Raw genomic sequence first — 18,053 nt, 5'->3', positions numbered from 1 at the left:
GCCATGTGAGGTCTGAAGGGCTGGTGTCAGCTGCCCACAGAAAAGCTGGATGCCTGCACATGGGATGCTCCTTTGGCAGGGCATGAAGTCTGAGTCGCAGCCTTCAGCATCGGGCTCAGAGCTCTGTGACACGGTCCAGTACCACCCTCCTCTCCCTTTCACAGCTGGTGAACCTTAGAACCTGCCGGCCCTTGGGGCCATCAGGCGGGCTTTATCCTCGCTTTTCTAACCATAGGACACCTTGAGACCCTCATGTCACAAGTGTTATCTGTGCTTCAGTTGCCAGCTAGTTCTGAGGTACAGCAAACCTTGGGAGATGGGATTAGGAAAATAAGAGTAAAAAGACAAAAAAATGAAGTTTCATTTTGGTGACATTCAGAAATTAACAATGCCAGAAATACCTGGAGGCTAGAAAAATAGGCAAATACAGAATTGTTTAAAATTTCTTTCGATTTTGAATCTAGTCTTGTCATGCTTCAGGGCATGAATCATGAGTTCTGAATGCCGGGATCTGACAGTCCTGTTTCACTGTTGGGCACTAGATTGAAAAGAACTCTTCAACAAGATCAATTTACATTACTGCATTGCTCGTGACAGGCAAATTCCTGTTGTCTATGGAAAAGGGGTCTGTGGTCTTCCTTTCTCCTTCCAGACTGGCACCCGCAAAGCTTCCAGCAGCGCTGGCCTCAGGTTTTGGCCGCCTTAGGTAACATTTGTGTAGTGTATCTGTCGCGTGGAAATTTTGTGTAAAACGTAAAATATGTCTGTTTTGTTTCCCTTACAGATGCTCTTAGGAACGTAAACACATCATTTTGGTTAAAATGTGGTTTATTTGTTCATTGCCCAGCCTTGCCCTCACACGTGTGCATATGCGTGTGTCAGATGAAGCTTGCATCATACCGGGGCAGATCCGCAGCCTCTGCACAGCCCAAATACCTGTCTCCCCAGGCAAGGTTGGCCTCAGTGAGGGCTAACTGAAATTCCTCTTGAGTCTCTGATTCTTTGGTAAAAAGGGCAAATCAGATTGAGTGCAGCCATCCTCAGACTAAGAGTAAAAACAAGCTGAAGTTTAGACTCCAGTGTTTTGGAAATCACTGCAGCTCTGCTGATCCTTAAGCTAATTTCCAGCAGCCGGAGAGTTCATCCCTAAGTGTTTGCAGAGCAAGAGACGCAGGGCGTTTCCAGGGCTGCATATGGGAGAGAAAAAAAACCTGAAACCCAGAAATTTTGGTGCGATAGGATGGGACTCATTTAGTCTGGGCACCTATTCAAGAGCCCCAGTTAAATTGCTGCCGCACAGTGCTGTCATCACACTAGAAGGAACCTTTCCCATTAGCCCTCCGCAGCACAGCCACCCTGCAGACTTGGAGTTGTTAAACTAAAGAAGGCAGAGGGAAGAGCAGGTAGGAGATGGCTCCATGGTAATGGCTGTCATGCACAACAATGCCTTCCATCGTGCCAAGCTGATGCTCTTATGGGAGGATCATGTTTTATTTAAACCTGCTACTTGTTGTCACTCACTTGCTCCACTGCCCTATTCTCTGTCTCCAAAAATAGCATGCCCTGTGGTAGTGGCTTATTATGATTAAACAGATAAAAATAAGTTTAAGGTTTAAACACATCCAGGACACCTGAGGTAATACAAGATCTGACTTCTTTGTGGAACGTGTGAAGTTATATTTTCCACTGCTTCACAAGACTTGTTTTGTTTGGTTTTTAATTCAGTAAGGTTTCATGTGATCTATAGTTTTGGATTACAGTCTGGCACCTCAGGAATTTATATCACTGTTTTCTGATGTTTTGCTTCACTCACAGAACAATGCTTACTAGCTTTGAAAAAATACTTTCTGTAAGAAAAACCAATTTTTTTCTGTGATTTGAGTAACAATTATATGTTGTTTGTTGCAGTTTTCATCTGTCAAAAAGTAGTGAGGCTTATTAGTTATGAGGAAATAGGTACCCTGATAAAAACTGGAGAATTTTAGTCATGGGATGGTTTATACTAGGAGCTTAATTTTTTTAGTCACTGTATATGCATCTATATTTAGCCATTTTTCTCTTAAAATAAAATCTCTACATGGAGATGAGAAAAAAAACTTTCCTCCAGTATTTTGGCTTCCTCTGCATTCATTTGCAACTTTGAGTTCCTCTTCAGTGATTCTAATATGTGGCATTTATCTAAAAGAAGGGCGTACAAGAGCACAGAGGCCTGATGGAGCAAGATATGGCATCACTCCTGGTGGAAAAAGTCCGAGGGTAATAATTATAGGCAGTAAAGTGAATGTCATACTACAAAGCATTACTACAGGTAGCATGGTGTCAGCATCAAACTCATAGTCACTCCAGAGCTATGTGTCCCCAGCTCTCTTCCTGTGCTGAATAGTGATAGTAGAAATTCAGAGCACTTGTGGGTGCATCCACGCTGTGTAATGAGCTGTGTGGAGAGGTCCCTGACCTGAGTGTCACTGTAATTGTACCCATGTGAGGCTTGACCTGAGCTAGTGAGTTCTGCCAGGAGGCAAAAACAATGAGCCAAACCAAGGCAGTTTTGCTTTCAGGACTGCTACTTGTTTCTGGAGGTGGCTCAGACCTTCCACAGAGCTTCTGGAGGCTGTGACACAGAAGCTGTGCAGTCTGACCAGTGTCAAACACCATCCAAATAAGGTCTCCAGTCATGGCATCGTACTGCTTGGGCAACTACAGCCATCAGAAAGATGAAGAGTTATTGTCCAGACACGGCAGTATCAGAGTGTGATTTACCGCAGGTTTTCCACACACGTAGCTTGAAAGGGGCAGCTGGTATTACTTGTGTTTTCCATGCCATGTGAATCAGTCAGAGCCGGCTGTGTTGGTTCATTTTCATCAAGAGAGCATTTATGGCATCTCAGCCTCTTGTCTTCAGGTCTGCTCCATGTTAGCGGCAGTGGTCCCCAGCAGACACAGGTGGACATGAAGTAATGAACAAAGGTTGTGGATAGAAACTTCATGCGACCCTGCATGCCTGGATGTCTTGGGACATGCCATGTGGCACTTTCTATTGATGAGGAAACCAAAAACCATCCTGAAGGAGCTGAGTTGATGCCATTGCTATTTACAGGGCAACAGGGGCATGTGAATCACAAGTTGTCAGCTCAGTGCAAAGCATCTGAGTGTCCTTTTGCCTAAACTCTTACCTCACCTCTCTGTGAATCAAAAAAGAGTGAGGTGAACCTCCTTTTTGAAAGAGAAGAGTGCATTATAAAAGGCCACAACAGTAAATACAACCTTACTCAGTCTCTTTCTGCAGGCCTTTCTGGGCTCATGCTGACATGGATTGAAGTCATGGGAACATTGGTCTTTGGCTTCCACATGTGTGACAAGACAGCAACTTCACCTAGCCAGAAACCCAAGATTTAATGTTTCTGCTTGGAATGTGAAAAGGAATGGGATATGTTTTCAAACTGATACCATTCACTCACAAAACTGTAGACTCAGCTTTTCTTAACTGTGAGCTTGACCATGGCTCTCAGCTTACTTCCCATTTTTTCAGACTCTTGGGGGATATTCAAATTGGGAGTATGAAGTCTTCTATACTCTCTTATTTGTATCCACAAAAAGCTCCCCAGTTGGGGAAACCCTGTGCATTTGCCCTGTCCTAACTCCCTGCACCACTGACCTTGCAGCTTCTTTGTTCTGAGCAGGATCAGTGTCTGAGCTGGAGGGCAGAACTGTGTCTCAGAAGAACAGGTGTTTTATTAAAACAGAAGGCCACATTGTTATCCACAATAGTAGTCTGCAAGGAAAGCAGAAATCTGCAGAAATTCAAAGTCTTGCCAGTTGATGGAATCCATGTACAGCCACCAAATGTTAAAAATACTGCATTTCCTATGAAGTTCACATCTATATATGGAACCCACATTTGTACAGATATATCTGGTTGTCCCATTCCGTGCAGGAGCCCAAACTGGTGCATCGGTAAGACACTGATTTTGCTAATTAGTAAAGCAGAAATTTCCATTGCAAGGGCATTTCAAAGCAAAATTAAATATAAGAGGAAAAAAACTCCTTATTAAACTAAAATGTGGGGTAACAGCTCACCACATCCTGCTACTGTGGCATCTGCTGTTTAGCAAAGGAAAGGTTCCTCTTTCAGAAGCCTTGACAGGTAGAGAGGTCACGTGCTACCTGCATTTCTCAGCGTTATTATTTTTTGACTTTTCTGTCAGTGGAAAAGCTGAACATGACAATGGAAAATATCAGTTGAGAGAAGGCATTGTGGGGAACTGTAGGTGTTAGCTAAGAAAGCGACAGTGGCCTCCCCCCCAAAGCCAGCAGAAAAACAGTGAAAAAAAATCTGATGACAAAGGCACTGTAAATCATAGTACTCAGCTGTTTGGTCTGATAGCGATCAACCTGGTGCTTAAGGGAAGTGCTGTGCTACTCTAGGCACTGAAGGTTAAACATCTTGCATGCTATCCCAGATCTGCTGCTAAGCTGTATGTAGGGCCAGCAACAAGCTGGGTAATCATTTGTGTCTCATCTGTCCTGCTTATAAAATGAGTCTTTGTTAGTACTCAGGTCATGTTGTTTTAAAAATTCGTGTAAAGCCATTGGAACCTTTCTTTGAAGAATGTTGTGCTTATTCAAAACCCAGCGACTCCTGGAATGGTACTGCAGACATGGATGGATGTGTATCCAAGAAGCTGGGGAATCAAAGACCAGCGTTTGCTTTAGGAATGAAACTCAAACCTGGCCAAAATACTGCTTGCACTGAATATTGCTGTTCTGTGGAACATGCACAATCCTCCTGTAATAGTAGCAGGTTTGTAAAACAAAACTTGAGCATTCAAGACTGTAACCAGCTGATTCTCCTTGATTATATAATAAATATATTGTTACAAATGTGAGAGCCAAGAGAAAAGTGTCAATTACTTTATCTGCATATCAGATTTTGCCTCTCTGGGAAGTTCTGCAGTAGTCCTACAGGACCAAGTGGAGCTCTGAGGATACCAAGGGGATAGATGGCAAAGGAGATAGTGAACAGGGAACAGTCAGCTCATTTACTTGAAACATGAATTAAATTTACAAGAAACAAATTTGAAACGGGAAAAAAATCCAAACTTTTTCCACTCTCACATATGTACACTGTGGAACTCAATGCTACAAGAAACTGTGAAGGCCAAAACAGGTTCAGAAGGTTACTAGAAAACTTAATGGAAGAAAGTTCATCAAAGTCCATTAGAAGCAAGAGCGCAGACCTCTGGCTCACTGTGGCAGCAGCTCAGTGGCCACAGAGAACAGCAGGCACAGACTTTCCCAGCATTTTCCTGGGGAAGGCTGTGAGAAAGCTCAGAGAAAATAATGAGAAATGTGTTATGGAGATTTGTTTACCAAAGGGTGATTTCTTAATTGGACACTGGATGGTGTTTGGATGGATTGACCAATTAGGTCAAAGCTGTATCAGACTGTCTGTAAGGGTTACGAGCTTCTTAATAAATATAGTATAGTATGAGATAGAGAATAAAGCAATGGATCAGCCTTCTGCAATCATGGAGTCAGTGCTAATTATTACCCGGCTGGGGGCCTGCAGAGACCGCTCACAAAGTTCTCCAGCAGAGCAAAGATGAACTAGAGACAGCTGGAGGTGTGCTGGTTCTTATGCTCCTTCCCAAAGAACTGACAGTAGTGGTGGTTGTAACACTGGTATGGATGGACACACAGGATACTTCAGCAGAACCATATTTCAGTAACAGAGGTTTGATTTGCTGTTGGGAAGGACAGTCTTGGGTCAGCCTACAACAAGAATATTGATGTTTTCTTGCCAAACGAAAGAAAAATCTGTTTGGGGTCAAGAAAAACGTTCCAAGATACTCCATTTGATGCAAAATAAAATATTTCCTAGCATGCAACAGAAATGTTAACATGTTTTGGAGTATTAAAAGGAAGTAAATTTTCCAGAAATCATAAAAAATGTGGAGAGTCCTCATGGGAGTGCAGGACCATGCAGTTGAGGGTAGCGGGGATCATCCCTCTAGCAAACCCAGCACATTTCACCTGCACTTGCCTCCTGGTTTTCCCCCATTTCTGCCCACCAGAGGGTTTTCCTTGCAGCCTCAGGTGTCTGGGTGGGCAGTGAGGGAAAGCCCGCTCAAATCACACTTCCCCTTTCATCTCTGCTAGCTGGCTGCTGCTGCAAGGTCAGCTGTGCTGCCACGTATTCCCCCACCTGGGCCTTTTGCATGCACCCTTGTCCCTCTCTGCAGGTTTTTTCCACTGCATTGTTGGGAATATTTTGCATTTTTGACACCGCAGTGGGTCTTTACAAACAGCAAGTGAAACAGCAAGTGAAATAGTGAAATAAAATGAACTGTATCTGAGCCATGCTGTCCACAGACAGCTGTGGAGGAGAGAGATGTTGAGTGTCCTCTTGGTGGTCTTGGCCCTCTATGATTGTGATCTGGTGGCAATGGATGCATTTGGGTTGAGGTTCCCAAGTCTGTCTCCCAAGTCTGTGGTGACAGTCTAGTGACTGTTGTTGAACAGCGGCCAGATGTTGTTGCATGAGGACACCAGGCTTACTCATCAAGGTAGCAGAAGTCCACCTCTCTTAAGAAAGTAATATAAAATAAAAACAAGCAATAAACTGTTGTGAGTCAGTAAGAGAATATGAGTGATTTCAGCTGAGGACAAATTGATTTGGGTGCTGAGAGATGGAGAGAGTGTGACTCAAGGAGCACTGTGGTCTCATGGCCTGAGCCAAGGCAGGTGGGCTCCCAGCTGAAAGGAAAAGTTGTGTCATATCTGGAGTAAGACATGTCCTGCAGTGCTCAAGTGACAGAGGATCAGCTGAAGGGACCTGGAGGGACTGGAAGGGGCAGCCTCTTGAGAGTCTAAGCTGGTTTTGGAGTTGGACCTTCGGCTCATGTCATCAAGTTGCTTCCAAAATATCTTTGCTACATGCTCTAATGGGGGAAAGCATGAGCTGGCAGGCTGAGGCTGTTGCTTTTGAAAGTTTTACTGAAAGAAGCAAGAGTAACTCAGCAAGTGCTACAGCATTTGTCAAAGAGATTTGAGATGCCTTGGTGCTAATCCTGACTGAGATGGGGAGGCCCTTCACATTTCCACCTCCCTGTCCCAATGAAATGCCAGTGATGTTTATGTTCACACTTTACAGAAGCACTGTGAATATTCATTATTTAATGTTTCTAAGCAGTAAGTAACTGTACAAAGAGTGAGGATAGCCCTGACTAGTGTCTTAATTTTATTTGATTTAACAGAAGCTTTGAGAGAAAGTTAGCAAAACTATGATGCTGCCTGGCCGGTAGGAGGATTTGTTTTCACTGTCACATAAAATACAAAAGTATTGCTGTGTGGTTTTGCTGCAGACCTGAGAGTGCCTTGAGAAGTTTATCACAGAAGCGATCTTTTCAAAAGCATCATGGCAGAATTCCACAGAAGTTGAATGCTGTTTGCATTCAAGGCAGAGACTCAGTCCCTAAAGCTCTCTGGAGTCTGGCCATGTGTAAATGGGGCTGCACTTCTGGCTGGGGTTGGATGCCTGCAGAGCAGCCTTTGCCTTAGTGCAGGGCTTGCCACTTGAATTTGTTTCTGCTCTTTGGTAATATTAAAGATGAACTCCACAGCACTCTCAAGGGGAAGACCTGCTTTGTCTTTTCACAGCTCATTTCCATAGTTCTTAGTTTGCTGCTGTAAATAGACAGTTACAAATGCAACTGATATTTCCTCTCTGAAGTATGGCGTGTGTATCCATTGGTAGAATTGGTTTTGATGGCCAGGACCTGTGACACAAATCCTGACTGATTCATGTGCTGCAATTACTAAGTGGGCAATAGGTCTGCAGGAAAAAAAAAAAAAAAAAAGAAGCCATAAAAACCAACACCAAACCCCCAACTAATTGCTTCAGGAAGCTGGTTTTACACAGGCTTGGTCTTTTCCAGTAAACACACGAAGTTATGTGGATTACTGTGAAGAGCAGCCCACAAGGAAAGGAAAATGCAGGCTTTTCCGTGGTGCTTCCATGACGTGGGCACTTGTTTCCCAGTCCTGGCATGTTAGAGAAGCTCAGAAGCAGTGATAGTCCTCTTGATGGCATTTTGTCTATCTCCATGTAAATCAGGTGGTGGCAGTTGCTGTAGGGAGGTGGAGTGGAAATAAAAGGGATGTTGTGTCGATGACCTTTGCCAGGTTCAGTCATTTCCTGTCCATCTGCCAAAAATCACATGGACATAATTGGAGTGTGGGAAACTGTATTGCTTGATGATCTTCAGGGGAGGGGGAAAAGAAAGAAAGAAGACTTGTGAATAAAGAAAACAATTCTTTATCAGTGGAGATGCAGTCTGGCTGGCTGATGCTGAGATAGCAGACCTTGTTTATTCTCTCCTCTGACTCTTGCCTGGAGTTTTTTTAACTTGTTTGTCCCTCTCATTTGTTTGCGTGGATAGAAGTAAAGAGTGCATGTCCACATGCATTGATCACCACTATGGGAGGGTATATATTTAAACATGTTACCAGCTCTAGGGAATGGGCAAGCATGCAGCAGCTTCCTCTCTTTTTTTTTTTTTTTCTTAATATCAACCCACAGTGGAAAAAATCAGCATGTGAAGTTTTATTCTATCTAGGCATTGCAGCTGCACATATCCAGGTTCAGAGACTGGCAGCCTTCTGCCACCAGTACCTACCATGGCTAACATACTTTCCAAGCAGCTCTTTTTGTGGAAGGAGTAGATTATTCTAGGATCTCCTGTGGTCCTCCTGGCTTTGCATTTCTGAGGCAGTTCTAGAGGAAATGAAATGTTTTATCTGTAACCAATTTGAAATGTTAAGTATGTTTGATGCAATCAAAGATCCAGGATGCTGCTGGTTTTGTGATGCCTGGTTTTACACAGTATTTAGCATGTTAATAACCTTGGTTAATCCTGCTGGGTTTGCACTGTGATCAGCCTGTACAAGCTACCTGGTGATATCGCACTTACTGTTCAGAGTTGTACTGGAGCTCTCAAGGAATGAGTGCGAGTTCAGGGGGTTTGTGCACTGAGGACAACTGCCTGCAGCAGCAGGATACTAATTGATTCCTTTTCTTGTCTTCTTTCTTTGCAGTAAATGAAATTATAAGGAATGACCTTTCCAGTACCAATGTCCACTCATAGCTTTCAGTGTGGGCTGGTATGAAATCCACACTTTTGACTTGGCTGGCACATCACCTCAAGTTAGGAGAAACCGAATGAACTGAAGACGTTGCCTGGTACCACTCTGATCTTCCACCTTAATGAATGTCAGGAACTGAAGATTTACCTCTTGCTTACAGAGAAGTAGCTCCTCAACTTCAACTGATGAAACAGAAAATCATCTCAAAAGAGAAAAGAAGGAGTATGCTCCAAGATGGCGCATTTCATGGGACAAAACTCGGAAATTCAGCAAAATCTGAGTGCTTCTTCCTGTTGCTGATCCTTTTGGCATGGCACCCCTGGAATACAGCCCTGGAAGTGCCTTATTTTACCAGGTTGTGGCATCAGGGCATTTTTAATAAGCTTTGAATTTCCTACCATTAAAAGTGTTGGTAGGTGCAGAAACTCTAGAGCTTGAATTCTGGAAAATGATACTGGAAAAAAGCATAGGACTCTGCAGCAGAGTAGGGAGAGCAATCCCAACTCCAGTAAGACACGTTTATGAATTCCAGAATTTCTTCAGCTTTTCCTCTGCTGTAATGTACAGCCTATTGCCTTATTCTCAGTGCATTTCAAAAGCCTCCTGATTCATCATCATCTCAGCTTTCTTTTTGCATATCGCCTTCATTACGTGCTAATGAATCATAGGGTTGGTAGTAGTAGCATGGTAAGATTCTGATTTTGATCCAGCTTCTGTCATAGCACAAGTGAGTTGAATAGCACAAAATAAAAAAGGTTGATGGACAAAAAATTGAAATCTATCTTTTACACGATAGATGAATGTGTATGCATGTACATACATACTAGTATATATGCATATATTTATATATGACAAATAATATAGATGATTGCCTAGTAAGGGCACTGAATTTAGCAATAATTTCAATTTCTGAGAATGCATTTCAAATCCACAGCAAATATTTCAGCTACTTCTTTTGAGGGTTTGTTGCACCTAAAGCAGGTATGCATTTTCTTTCCTCATGCATTTAAGCAAGCACTTTAGATAGGCAAGAAGGATGCATATAAGATACATGTTATTTACCAAATGTCAGTATATGAGTTATAGTAACTGTAAATACCATTATGGAAGAGTGTAAAATATTTGTTGTTATAATATTATTATTCCGCAGAAGCCTTATAACTCTGTGCTACGTGTATGGAAAAGGATGTTACCAAAAACCCACCTTGGTTTCACATGCGGCGCTGTATAGTGTGTTTTCAGATTAGCTAACGTTCCTGGACTCACAGGTAGGCATGTAGTGTAGCCTTCAACATTGTATTTTTTACAATCAACAGCTTATTATATAACTAGCAATGACCTATTACTTCACATAACCAAAAAAAAATTAAAAAATAAAAACAAAACTAAAATAAAATAGCATGACTAAATTAAAAATGTTTAACATTAATATTGTGCCTTAGGAATCTGTGCCCCCTCCTGGAAACACATCCGAACTACACCCCCGAACTGGGGTGGCTCCTTAACCCCGATGCAATGAAGACTGAACAGGTTTCACAAAAAGGTGAAATCTAACTAAGTGTTTTAAAACATTCTTCTGTATAATTATGTCTTACTTTCTTAAGGAAAAAAATGAAAGCCATATTTGTCACATTTGCACATTACTGTGAAGACATGAGAATATAATATGGCTCTATGTACATAATATGCTGTTACTGGTCCTTAAATAGTCTGTTATTCCTCACCTGTTTAATCCCAATTATTTACCCTGTATTTAGCCTTGTAGACATTGCATGAAACGTTTCTTATAGACTGCCATATGAAAAGTTAAAAAGCTCGACAAATGTCAGCTTGACTTGTAGCTAGAAAATAGAATTAATAAAGCAAAATGTTTTGCTGGAAGCTAGTCTTAGAGTGGTTCATTTTATGTTATCTTGAAAAATCTTATTTTCTCATATAAAATAACATTTTTAAATTATATACATATATCTCTCCATCTCTTCTATATGAAGCTTCTTGCATCCTGCTAATATAACCATCTTATTATGTCTCTTGTTAAAGTCTCTTGTCAACAGACTCCTCTCCATTTCCCCACTGCATTTAAAGACATGGCTCCCAAGAAGAGGAAATTATATATTATATAGTCCTCAGATTTTATTCTCTCATTATTTCAGAAAATGTCAATAAACTGTGCATGGAGGAATCTCTGATTATGCCAAAGCATTTTTTTAATTTATATACTAAATATCTTGAGTGAGGCTTTAACCGTGCAGGACAATGCACACATACACACAGAGGCACTTTTCAGCAGTAATTTTAGCAAAGTTTTCGAATGTATGGTTTGGTTATGTTGCAGCTCCTTCATTCTGATTTTTATTTTCCTCTTTAAGCTATTTTGGGGGGAAAAAAACCACCCCAACCTGTTACTTTTAAGCCTGGATAATGGAAGATTATGCATCTGTTGTATATGTATTCATAAAATAAAAACGAAAGCAGAAATATTTCCTGTATGAGACTGCTATCTTGTTTCTGTACACGTGTTACGGTTGTTGCTGTCAGTTTAGGAAAATCATTTTCATCAACCTTTTTGAAAACAAAGCAAAACCAAAAAGCCACAACACTCTGAACTTGGAGCGTAGGTACATTCAAAAATAGGTGCATTCAAAAATACCTTTGCCATGGATGATTCTGACTATTCAAAAGAGCCCTTTGGCTGAGTTTGAAGTGGTGAAACAAGCTACCTTATTGATCACGCAACAAAGTACTTGGCATCTGTGTGCACTGCTTGGACAACAGTTTCTTTTGTCCTCCCTGGAACCATTTCTGAAACACCTTAGGGTTGCTAAGGGTAGGCTTAGGATCTGTGGCCTTCAGTGCAGTAGATAGAAGAGACATTTTTGTTAGGCTGAGGGCTTTGGTAGCCCTGAGAGAGAAGGGCTGTCCATGGGCTGGCACGGGGGGATCTCTGGCCACCAGCTGCCTATGGTGTGATCGATGGATCTGCTCTGTAAGATGTGTCCTAGCCCTGAACCTCCTCACTGCTCTGCCCCAGGGTGTCAGCTTAGTCAAAGCTGGGCTGAACACAGCTCTGGGCTTCTATCAGCTCATCAGGTGGTGCCTCTGTGTGTACCAGCATCTGACACCTGATGGGCCATGAAATGCTGAGAAAACTGCAGCTGCTTCAATTTTTCAGGACCAAAGGCAAGTTTTAAATTATACATGATGCCTACCACAGTAGTCTGTTCCTACATAAGCACTTAAAAAACCATTCAAAAATTCCTCGAGGAGAAGGAGACACAAATATGCATTGAAGTCTTTGTTGAAATATCTTTCTCTGCCTTGGGTTTCTCTTCCTGTAAGTATGATGTGTCAGTCCCTGCTTAGTCCATCACACCTGGCTTCCATGGGGCTAGTACCCAAGCCCTGGCCATTTAAAGAGAGGCAGATGCTCCAAGCCCATCAAAACCCAGATAGGGCCTAGCTCTTCAGGGATCAGTCAAAGAACTCTTTCTCTGCTTCCCAGTCTGGAGGGTGGAAACAGAGATATTTATGCCTCATGGATAGCATGAGCTGTATTGTTGGTGAGGTTCCTGGGAAAAGGAAAATACTGAAAATTCAGTCACAAATTCTCCTGGAGACCATGCTGGGATACAAAATGTCACAAACTGAATTCACTCAAGCAATGTACTTTAGTCATTGTATTACCTGGCTTCCTGTGAGCTTTCTTTCCCTCCCTTTTCCACATATCCTTCACTCAAAGCACAACAGACCCAAGCACAGCTACATTAACCTTATCTTGACCAGACTTCTCCAGGCAAAAATAGCCTTCAGCAAACTCCGAACTGACTACTTTCATTCATAACCAAAGCAGAAGGTAAATCCCACACATCCATCTGGTACTGTTTGACTAAATAGCCTTGCTGGAGTCATGCCTTTGAGATTTTCCTTTCCAGCTGAAAATGGCAAATTTCGAGGAGTTAAGTTTCTTGGACAGAGTTGTACTGCCTTGAAGCTAAGCTTTCCTTCAGCATGTGTATAATTTTATTGCGTTCATCACCGTAAATCAATTGAATTTGTCTCAGTAAAAATAAAACAAAATCCCCCTCATCAAGTACATTACAAAGGAGTGTTAAGGTCAATGGCATAAAATCTTGTTAGTTTCTGTAGCTCTTTTTCAAAATAGAGTCTAATTTTATGTCATAAGCACTGATTAGATTGTTCATCAAACTAAATTGTTTGATGAACAATTTAGTTTGATGAACAATCAAACTGTTCATCCACTCTGTTCTCCACCTTTGCACACACTTGCACAATATGGAGGTCAAACTCTTGCCTGTTTTAGTTTGCCCATACAATTTCCTCTTTCTCAACAAGTTAATATTTTTCTTCTTTGCACTTCTTTCTAAAAAAATAAAAATATTTGGAATCTCTTCAAGTAGCCATATAATTTGTTCTGAGCAGATCAATTACAGATTCTCAAACTGTTGGCTTTAATTCAGGTCATCCTTGAATCCAAAACTAGCTTTTTTTTGGCCTAGGAGACCGTCTTTTTGTACTGTGCAGACTTGTAGAGCTTTAACAGTTCAAACGGTTGTGTTTTCAGGATTTAAGACAACTGGTAGTGTACCTGGAACTTGCCATCACCCATGGGCACATTAGCAGCTGTCATTTAAACTGAAAAGTTGCTGACTGTAGTGCTTCCTTAGCTATTTTCAGGGACAGATAACCCACAAGCCACTCTTTGCAGATGCGGCAAATTCATTTTCAGTCATTTTAGGAAATTCCTTTTTTTTCAGCTTGGTGAAAGAGTTTCCAAAGATGCCATCAGCATCAGTTTTCAGCATCTCTTCTGAATTAGTTTCAGCTCCTGTACCCACTCAGCTCCTGTATCCATCCTGTTTCCAGTGCTGCTGCTGGAGAGCTTTTGGGTCCAGAGTAACAAAGGAAGCACTGGCAGTGGGTGCTGCTGTCAGAGCTGCAAAACCTCCAAGAGCACACATGCTGTGGGGTCCCAAAACTTGGTGTGATGGTGTTCCCATCCAGGCAAGGGACATTCTTTTAACTGTAAAATCTGGGAGTTTTCTGGTCTGGTTTGTTTTGGTTTTTAATAGGAAAAATTACATTTCCTCCAACATGAAATCATTTGCTCTACTTACTTTTTTGGGGTCCTTTTTTATTTCATTTTCTACTTCTTAAATACAAACCACATATTATTTTGGATCTGGTTGATCCAGACTGCACCTTCTTTCCCACTCTCTCCCCTCCAAATCTCTGGGATGGGCTGCTTTCCCAGACAACAGCTCCCCTTCCACCCAAGCAGAGCCGCACAGGCGTCACATGTACACTGCCTCTGCCCAATTTCTTGAACAGTTTCTCTGCAGGAAACTCCTCATGGATCTTTCCTGCCTCTCTGGACCCTTTCCAGGGCTCCTGCCTGGGCCAAGCTGATCCAGCTCTCATCCTCATGGCAATCTTTTTTTTTTCTTTTTTTTTTTTTAACCACAGGTTTCTCGTACATTTTATTTTACAAAACAAATCAGCCCTGGTCAGATGACGACACTAAATTAAGCCCATACCTTTTGGTGGATATAATAAGTTACTCTTATGCTTTTCCCCACCCCACACACGGAGAGCAGCTCCTCTGGTGCTGAGCCCCCGTGCCCCGCCGGCACACGGTGATGGCTGCAGCAGCAAGCTTTGGAGAAGGCAGCGGAGCCGCAGCTTTCCCGCCCAGCGCCGCCGGCCAGGCTGGGAGGGGAGACCCACCGCAGCACAGCCCGTGGGGCTCGGCGTGGGCCGGCGGCAGCCACAGCTCTGCGCACCTGCAGAAACAAACGCGGTGCCAGTGCGCCCCTGGGACGTGCCCCAGGGACACCGGGCTGGTCAGAGCCATTAAAGGGGGGCGATGGCGGCTGCCCCGCCCAGCAGCAGCGGGGCATGGGAGAAGGGGCTCCAGGGCCAAGGCTGAGCGGCAGAGGCGATGCGTGGGAAGGAGGGCGAACAAACTGCCGAACTTGCAGGATGAGTCTGCAGAGGTAGGTGTATGAAAACTCATCTATTTTCTTTAACTTTCCAACCGAGCAGTGTGATCTGGGCAGAGGAGGTGTGGATGGGGGAACCCCAGCACTCTTTCCCTGTCCCTCCTTGCCTTCAAGAGCACAGTTCTTTCATCAGGGAAGTGCCCCTGGGAGAAGGTAGCACTGGGTTTTTTCAGGTCTGCTCTGGTGCAACCCCTCCCATGACTGGTGACTCCAGCCACACAAATGTAAACTAAGCATCTACACAAACACTCAGACCCATGTAGGAGTTTCTGGTTGGGCTTTTCCTGCAGTGCACATTGCCACTGACACTTCATAAAGCCAGTTTCAACAGAGGCAAGTGAGATCACAAAACTCTCACTCACCAATTAGAAAGTCAGTAATTTCAGGGTTTAATCCATATAATGTGAGGGGGTGTGGTGGAGGGATGAGACAACACTTTTAGAGCTGCTCCTCTCGAGCACTCCATGCCCTCTGAAGCTCAGCAGCAAAGCACCTGGCCCGTCCCAGGGCCACCCTCAAGGCAGGTGATTGCTTGAACCTCCCTGTTATTAGGAGGAAGTTCTTTGCTGTGAGCCTGGTGAGGCGCTGGCATAGGCTGCCCAGAGAAGCTGTGGATGTCCCATGCAGGGAAGTGTTCAAGGCCAGGTGGGATGGGGCGCTGAGCAACCTGGGCTAGTGGAGGTTGTGACTAGATGGGCTTTAAGGTCCCTTTCAAGACAAAACCATTCCATGATTCTATGATTCAATAGCAGCACTCCTCTTTCTTCAATGTAAGCTGGCAGGCACCAGAGACCTTTGGCAATGTTTGTGGGTGCCAGGGCATCTCTAGCAGCTTGCAGAGGGGGATACTGCCTTTAGCAGACCAACCCCCTGGTATTGCTGCCAGTGACCAAGAGGGCCAGGACCACTGCATTAGCAAGATGTGTCTGTGAAGCCGGTTGTCCTGTAGTAAAGAGCATCGTAAAGGCTTAGATCCAGCAAAAAATGTTTACTCTACCCCACCCTTTCTAAAATATGTGTGTGTACCAAACAGTAATTGAAGAAATAAAACTTGGTGCTAAAAATAATAATGGGAAATTATTGTTATATTTGTGGTTATGTTGCACGAGATCTGTATGAGCTTTACAGCTCTAAGGAGTTATTGATTGACAAATAATGTTAAATAACTTCTTATATAACACACCGTTTAAGGAGCTGCTGAGCTGCTTAAAACATTTTTGTGGCTGAAGGATGTGCATTTTTGGTGACTCAAGTGCACAGTCTGAGCTCTAAAGCAGTGGTCAAGCCCAGGAACAGCACATCACTCATCGCTGCTACCTACTGCTCCAGTGGTTGACCCCAAACCCTCCATTTCCTTTCCTCACAGCTGGATTGAGAAGTGTGGGATAACGGAGGCTGCACGCGTGGCTGCTGACGCATTTCACTCCCCATGCAGATTGCAGCATGGTTCTGCAGGGTGTCACTTCCACCGGCCAGCCAGCCATGCTGGCTGATGGGAAACACAGAAAGGCCATTTCTTTCGAGGCAGATGTGTCTCAGTTTAATGTGTCTGAGCTGCTCAGCTTGAATGGAAAGACACTGAGGCAGCCTGGCCCTGGGGTTTGTGCTTTACATAAAGCTGGTGCTTTATCCAGACTATCACAGCTGCTTCAGTCAGCCCTCCCCAGTCTGAGGGCAGTTTTCAGAAGAGAAGAGGGTACCTGTGCTTGCATCCTAGTGCTGGGGACCTCTTCTGCCACTGGCCCGCTCAAACACACAGCTGGATGCTACTGAGCTTTTTCAGAACTGGTGTGGACCCAGCAGCTGGCATGGTACTTGGTCAAAGTCCTTTGGGATCTTTTGATTCAAGAAATCAAGATTTTAGCCTTCCTGGGCTTTTTCCATGCTCAAGAGGGCTGACTACACATAAAAACCTCTCATTTGCTAAACCCAGTGAGTCACACAACGCAGCACCGTGCTATGTGAAGGCTCTAAATACCTCTGTTTCTTGCATTTTTTGTGCTTCACGGCCATGCTTCATAACCATGATGAGGAATGAGTTTAAGCCTCTGTGGTCACACATGCAGTTAATCTGGACCGTTTGTCAGCTGGAAGATAAAGCCAGTCAGTGCCTGGGGTTCCTCTCTCCTCCCATCTTCTCCCGGCGCGGCTGCCTGGAGCTTGGCAGGCGGACGCCCTTTGGCAAGGCCCCACAGCTAAGCTTCCCCTGCTCGCTGGCTGTGCTGTCAGCACGTGGCGTGCTGTGCCTGCATCCCAGTGAGCTCCTGAGCATCCGGCTGCCCCTGGATGCAGGGCAGCCTCGCAGAGCACAGGGGGTTTGAGCCCCGGGGGTTCTCAGGTGCTGCTGGCATTGAAACCGGGCCTGCAGGGATGGCACTCACAGCATGTAGGAGTGTCAGGGGGCAGGACAGTCAGGATGGACAGAGATGAGTGAAGCCAGGTCGTGGAACCTGGGGTGTATTGCAAAGGGCCTGGGTGCAGGGCCCTGCTGGGAGCTGCCAGGCACAGCTCGGAGCAGGCCCGAGAGAAGGAAAGAGAGTGGTACAGAGAGAGGAGGCAAGAGCGTGATAAAGAGGATGAGAGAGTAAAAGAGAGGATAAAAGGGCAAGGTTCTCATTACAATGCAATAAATCTTCTTCTGTTTTGAATATTCTAATTCTCACTAACCAATCTAGTACAAGATACAAATCCTATAGCACTTCCATACAGCCTATAAGAATCATTACATTACCATACTGTGTTACGTTTTAAACCCTGAAAACTCTACTTTGGACCCCTTCTGCCAAGCTAACAGGGTCTGCTCTGACCCTTGGACCTGTCTGCTTGCAGAGGGTATTGTTTCTTCAAGAGAGGATTAACTTCATCTGACCACACCATTGTTTTCCCGTT

The 18,053-nt window shown here is 43.8% G+C and overlaps 1 protein-coding gene across 4 annotated transcripts in view; it reads left to right on the top strand.

The window, feature by feature from the left end:
- The window catches only part of NFATC1 (nuclear factor of activated T cells 1), a 109,522-nt gene extending 98,378 nt beyond the window's left edge, over positions 1-11,144 (top strand). For all 4 annotated transcript variants that reach the window (XM_064705155.1, XM_064705154.1, XM_064705152.1 and 1 more), the window contains one exon: positions 9,097-11,144. In XM_064705155.1, coding sequence (XP_064561225.1) covers positions 9,097-9,099 — 3 coding nt within the window. In that variant the 3' untranslated portion in view covers positions 9,100-11,144. The remainder of the gene's footprint in view (positions 1-9,096) is intronic.
- Positions 11,145-18,053: the final 6,909 nt, after the last annotated feature.

This window comes from Zonotrichia leucophrys, chromosome 2 (assembly GCF_028769735.1).
Source record: "Zonotrichia leucophrys gambelii isolate GWCS_2022_RI chromosome 2, RI_Zleu_2.0, whole genome shotgun sequence".
Classification (NCBI taxonomy): Eukaryota; Metazoa; Chordata; class Aves; order Passeriformes; family Passerellidae; genus Zonotrichia; species Zonotrichia leucophrys.
The sequence above is the reverse complement of the archived record's forward strand: the minus strand, read 5'-3'. Positions and strand labels throughout refer to the sequence as shown.